The sequence below is a fragment of the Pyrus communis genome, chromosome 11, assembly GCF_041283825.1.
Source record: "Pyrus communis isolate YQ-2024b chromosome 11, ASM4128382v1, whole genome shotgun sequence".
In the NCBI taxonomy this organism is placed as follows: Eukaryota; Viridiplantae; Streptophyta; class Magnoliopsida; order Rosales; family Rosaceae; genus Pyrus; species Pyrus communis.
In genome coordinates this window covers 3,307,833-3,314,280 of record NC_142575.1, presented here as the reverse complement: position 1 = coordinate 3,314,280, position 6,448 = coordinate 3,307,833, and the positions used below count along the sequence as shown (strand labels likewise).

The 6,448-nt window shown below is 37.0% G+C and overlaps 1 protein-coding gene across 1 annotated transcript; it reads right to left on the bottom strand.

The window, feature by feature from the left end:
• Positions 1 to 4,226: 4,226 nt before the first annotated feature.
• On the bottom strand, positions 4,227 to 5,618 carry LOC137742794 (pathogenesis-related genes transcriptional activator PTI6-like). The gene has a single exon (XM_068482746.2). It carries the CDS (start codon positions 5,343 to 5,345, stop codon positions 4,428 to 4,430), a length of 918 nt encoding a protein of 305 aa, XP_068338847.2. The 5' UTR covers positions 5,346 to 5,618; the 3' UTR covers positions 4,227 to 4,427.
• Between the last annotated feature and the right edge of the window lie 830 nt (positions 5,619 to 6,448).

The following is a 6,448-nucleotide window of genomic DNA, read 5'->3' as shown; positions in this document are numbered from 1 at the left end:
GGTGAGCAAAAATACACTATTAACCTTTGAATTTGAACTTATTGTTTTCTTCATTTTTTGTGTGAAAAGAGATTTAGAGAAAAATTACACAATGTGCACCCTGATATATGCAAGTTTTTTCCCTTTTTTTTTTTTTTTTTTGCATATGTAAATCTTTAGGGGCAGTGAAAAGTATATGTAATAATTTTATATAAGCGGCAGAGCCACTAAGCGACCAGAATGGTCTCTGTGCTATTCTGCCACTTTTTCCTCTTGTTATTATAATATTGATGTTATTATTGCATATCAGTCTAATACTCTTTAAATTTAAGTGTGTTCTCAATCCAAACTCTTCTCTATTCCAGGCCAGTCTCATTTTTCTCTCCATCCCTCTTATTACAATATAGTCTTCACTTCTCCTCCTTATTCTGTCAACTTTTCTTTGGTGTTAATAAACTTATATTTTTTATAAAAAAAAAATCTTGTTTACTCTTTACCTGATATTTGGGTTTTGGGTTTTTGTAATGTTTATATTTCTCTCTATTGAATTTAGGGTCTTTTAAGTTCTATACAAATTACTTCAATCTCTCATATTTTGAATTCAAATTACTTATATATGTCAAAAGCCCTCCCACACATAAAATTCTCACTCCGTCATTGACCAAAACAAAGGTACTATAGCATACATAATTAGAGAGTGGTCTCGTGCGTTCCACCTCAATTGTTTGATTAGAAGAAAACATATATATAATCCTGCCGACAAATCTTGATCTCCATATCTATACAACCAGATGTCTTTCTAAGCGAGCAAATGATTTATCTACGAATATGATTACGAGGGGTGGATCTTAGCACAAACTCGTACTTAATGGTAAATTGGTAAATACAATCCTCTATCCGATTTGAATATAATATGGATAACTTATGATTGTGGGATTATGTGAGAACAAAGTCTCATATCAGTGAGGTATCAAATAATGCAAGGGTTTCTAATACTCTTCATATTGTCAATTGATTTTACAGTGGAACCTCAATTTTCATCATGATATCAAAGTAAGTTATCCCATGTGAAGTTCAACGGCCACACGTGATCTATGTCACTTTATTTGTGCTGTTATTGCGCTATGCTTGAAAATTCGCCACACGTGAAGTTATCTATTGAGAGTATTTATTCCACATTATAAGTAATTTGACTACTCTTCATAATTGGTTTTATGGTGAAACCTCAAATTTCTTGATGGTAACGGAGCATGTTGATTCAAGTGTGAAGCCCAACTAACACAAGTGCTCCAAGTCCTCCAATTCATGTTGCCCACGTGTTTGCCTTGAAAATTCGCCACACGTGAGGGGTGTGTGAGAATGTAAGGACAAAGTTTCACATCGACGGAGGAACAAATCATGCAAGAATTTATAAAAAGTTGGGCTATTCTCCATATTGTCAATTAGTTTTATGGCGGAACCTCAACTTTCTTCAATGACTTCATGGGTGAAGAGAGATTAGCGAAATTGTGACCAACCTATATAAATAGAGGATAATAAATCGTCAATCTAATTGTTAAAATGTAGTCGAGTTAACAATTATAACCACGCTACACCTTGGTACAAATTTGAACCACTGGAAAATCGGAACTTAGTATCCATGGTTATGCTGTGTATACTGTGCTGGGGTTTGGGCACATAGAAAATTCATTAGAGAGAGAAGAGTAATTAGGAAGCAAATAGTGACGAATTATGACAAAGATCTGCAGAAATTAACTTTTCTAGAACTAGTACAATATTACGTCAAATATTTTTATAAATAGCATGTGGAGTGGACTTACCGCACATCAGAGGAAAAAACCGAACAATTAAGACCAAAATCTGTTGGCAATAAGGCAACTACATCTCATATAATTTGGGATTAAGATTGAATTAAAATTTTTAATTAATCGCTATTAGTGGGGGGGGCGGCTGTGGATGGATGGGCCAGATTTGGGCTTTTGTTATTTTCGTATCTGTTTGGTCACCAACCAGTAGGACCCACCAAATTCCTGCTCATGAGACTAGTTCACTGCTTATGGTGCCTTTTAAAGCACGCAAAAAACCAACTTTATTTGCCTCTCCCCAAACAGTCCCTAAGCAAAATATCCATTACCATTCCAACGTTGTAGCCGCCGGTAGCCAGCTTTATTCATGTATTGGAATGGTACCAGTCCATTTGAGATCCCATCATGCATTAGTGTGACCCCAAGGCAATAGCCAATAGGCTATTATTTTGCCACTAGTGACTAGCGACCCATTCAATGTGGACCCTATGGCCCACACACTAGCCTACTTGGCTCTTATTTCTCTTTGTTTTAGTCGTTCTACAAGTCAGGATATGGGGAATAATTTTCACACCCTTTTTTTCTGTGGACGTGAAGAAGAAGAAAATGATTGTGCGGAAAATCACTCTTCTAAAATGTTTATACATGCAATGATGCAAATCTCAAACAACAAAGAATGAATTGATTAGGGCTAATGATACTCAACTTGTTTTAACGTCTAAAGTGTTTGGTAAATGATGAGAACGCGACTTCTTTCAAAAGTTAGCAGTAGTTAACTTGTGTGGGGTCATAATTTTCCAGGGTCGGAGTAAAGAAGATTGAATACTCATATCTCAGAAGTTCAGTCATAGGCTCAACAATCTCCAATGTGGAACTAACTAAACGGGCAAATGATGTCACCATCATCCTATTCTGGAATCAGTGAGCTAAGTCTAACGACTTCGTTAAGATTGATCATGCTTGTTCTGCAAGAAATAAGTAGATTTTCTATGATCTTGGAGTTCTTACCATTTAAGGATTGGTGTGCCCGCAAAGAATCTCGCTCTTAAATCCTAAAATGATGCAATATCTACTCCCTAGATAAGAATTCTACTATCCTAAAAGATTATCTCTTCGACCAGTATAAATATACTCTTTTAGAGTTCATCTATGATAACATAATCTTTGCATACTCATTCTCTTGCCCATTCTTAATATTACTTACTAACTTGATCGTCATATAACTTTAGACTGTCACATCCCAGTCCTTAGCTTACTCACAGTTGTATGTTCTTTTACAGGTAAACGAGATTGGACATCTCCACCACCCATAACGATGCGCATATTTAGTTCCAAGAACCTGAATTCGAGAATTATTACAGCCAAAATTGATACTACTTGATGTTTTTATTCTCCTACGAATTACTCACCAAACTTCTACTTTTACTCACTAAAATCAACAAAAACAAAGCAACTAGATTACTTGAAAAGAAAACTAAAAGAAAAAGCAATTAGATTTTGTCGTTTAATTTTGATATTTCTAATAATTTGATGTAGCCCATCAAGAATATCCGACAAAAGCCAAACTCTAAGAAAAAGACTAATATTTTCTCTGTCTCAATTCCGAAAGCAATTGACATGAAAAAAAAAGTATGAAAAACACGTGTCTTGACTGTTGAGGCTTCCAAGTGTGCCACTAACAATAGTATTTTATTTAAGATTTCGGTTCAATTGAATATTATAGGACCAATCATAATATTTAATTCAGTAAAAGTTTTCGATATTTAATTATGAAAGTTTTAGGTTCGATTCATGTATGTATAAACAAAATGTTTGATTCATGTAGATGTTAATAGTAATACGTATTTATAATGGACTAGTGTTGTGGTATTACAATTTTGTTGTTAGTATTAATGGACTCATGTGAAAATGCTTTTAAAATTACTGAAAATGTATTATGTGAATTGATTTTGAGTTTCAAAAGTACATTGGAAGAAGCATCAGATATGTATTTTTTGCAAAAAACATTTAAAGTTTTTTAGAATGCTCTTAAATTTTTACTAAGGACGATTTCTAAAAAAAATTTCACCTAAAAAATTTTCAATCATTTCATATAGACTTCCAAACGAGCCCAATGTCAAACAAATGAGTGAATGACTCTCTACAAATCACTATAACGCAATTAAAATTCAAAGCTTTGTAAATATAGGTTAATATATTTCTTTTTAAAATAAGTGAAATGTAATATTTAACATAGAGAAGAATATATTTTTCAACCACGGATGTCCAAGAAATTAAAAGCACCATTTCATTTATGATTTTTAATTTTATTCCTTTCCACACTCCAATAGTCTCCAAACTTCTATTCTCAATTGACAAATATCAATAAAAATTTATAATAATCCGTCTTTAATTACAATTAAACACAAATAATTTAAAATAAAATAAAACTACAAAAACGAGTTCTCACAAAACCGCCGTATATATTATTGATAATCGGCTATATTCGTAGTCATTGTATATCACACTCAGTATTTTCGGTATTCCATGCACTGCTTGTGCCACTTTACAAAACTCACTTCACTTAAATTGCAGCACACAGTCCCAAGTGAAATTACAAAATAATCCTGCCCACCTGAAGTTGACACGTGTATCGTACTGGGTTCAACTTACGACGTCAGCTAAGAAATCGTCTACGTCAAACTCGCCGAACTCGTCACGCACAAAGTTGTTACTCGACAACATAATATCTGGAAAGCTTAACGGCAAGTCGATATCAAACACGAAGTCGTCAACGTCTCCGTAAATAAAACCATCAAACGGCGTTTGCTCCTCGTAACGGAGGACCGAGGTGGGCGACGAGAGAGCCTCGCTGGACGGCGGTGATACGCACCCGCATCCCTCCCCCGCAGCTGGGACCACCACATCGGCAACGACTTTCTCTTCCGTTGTAACGGCGTTAGAAAAGTTGGTGACGGCGTCTGGACCCTTGAGAAGGATGGCAGCTCTGTCGTAAACACTGGCGGCTTCCTCCGCTGTGTCGAAGGTTCCGAGCCAGACCCGTTTTCTACGATTCGGATCTCGGATCTCCGCAGCCCATCGACCCCAAGGCCGCCGGCGTACGCCTCTGAACTTTTTCTGGCGCGATGCATCCATTGCCGGCGACTTCGACCCGGTTCGCTTCACGGGTTTCGGGTCTTTCCTGACCCTCTTCGACTGACCCGAAGAAAACGACGACGAAGACGAAGGAGAGGAAGAGGAAGGCGAGGAGAGCTCGAGGCTGATCTGTCTGACATGTCGTTTGACTCTGCGTACGCCGCTGTCTTCGTCGTCGCTGGAGGAGTCGGTGGCGTCGGCGTCCGTGAGTATGATCCGGACGAGCTTTGGCGGGACTGGGTTCGGGTTATCGGGTTCCTGGATCATGGGTTTTGTCACGGTGGTGATTTGCTCTGAAAATTTGACCGCAGAGTGTGCGGACGAGGTGGGTTGGAAGGTTTTCATGGATTTGGAGGCGGAGGAAATGAAATTGGAGATGCGGGTTTGGTCGGAAGCAGCAACATCAAGAATCGACGGCGAAAGCATGTAGAAAAGTTTGTACTACTGAGCTGCAGTGAGTGAGGTTTTGAATTTGTAGAAGGTTGAGACAGAGAGACAGAGAGAGGGGGTAAAAGTGAGAAGCTTTTTGGAGCGGAAGGAAGAAGAAGGAGCAAAAGAGAAGAGGGAGGAACGGCAAAGGGGAGCTGTATGGAGGCTTTTGGCAGAGAGTGAGCTACTGATAAAACCCCTTTGCAGGTTTGGGAGAGAAGGAAAACGGAGAAAAATGGGAAGGGTAAAGTATATTTATAGTGCATGGAAGTCGCGGATAGGATACACATAAGTGGAAATGGTTTGGTTTCCAAATTTAGTTGTTATTCTCAGCGGAATTGGATCCTCTCCGAGGCAAATCCTCGGGAATCTTTTGATCCACTAAAATTGGCTTTTGAATTTTGATCCAAAATGTACAATTATTATAACTTTTAGGAGCTCCCTTTTTATAACCGTTAGATCAAAATCTAACGGTCCATGTTATTGGATCAGGAGGATCCCAAAGATTTACCTCGGAAAAGATCCAATTCCATTCTCAGCATTATTCTTAAGAAAATATACAACGCCTACATAAACTTTAGTGAAAATTAATTTATCTACCACTTATTTTCTGTTTAGCGTCGTCCGACTTTATTTTTAATTAAAAGTTTTTACTCATACTTTTCAAAATACGTGTTCTCTTTTGTTTTGTTTTTACATGTTTAGGAAGAAGAATAATCTTTTTAATGTCAATAACTCTCAAAATAAATAGTGGTGCAGAGAGAATGAATGTAAAGTGTGAATACCAATTCTATTTTTCTACAAGTGAAAAGTTGTACTCAGAACTTCGAGTGCATAAGTGAATACATTTAATTAATTAAGCTACAAACTATATTCAAAATCAATAAAACTAAGTCGTATACAAAAATGTACTGCTTTCTTTCACCGAAGTTCAAATTACCCGCTGTGACACCTGTTTATTATGTTTTATATTTCTGGTGTTTTCTTTTGTTTAATTTAATTTATATTTACTTTGACTCAGGGAATGGGTGTAAATTATTCTCGTGAGAGTGAGGGGGATTATGTATGTGAGCGGGTCATGGGTCATGGGTCATGGGTCA

Excerpts from the sequence above, each read along its gene's own strand:
- LOC137742794 (XM_068482746.2), bottom strand. The coding sequence starts at position 5,345 with ATGCTTTCGCCGTCGATTCTTGATGTTGCTGCTTCCGACCAAACCCGC.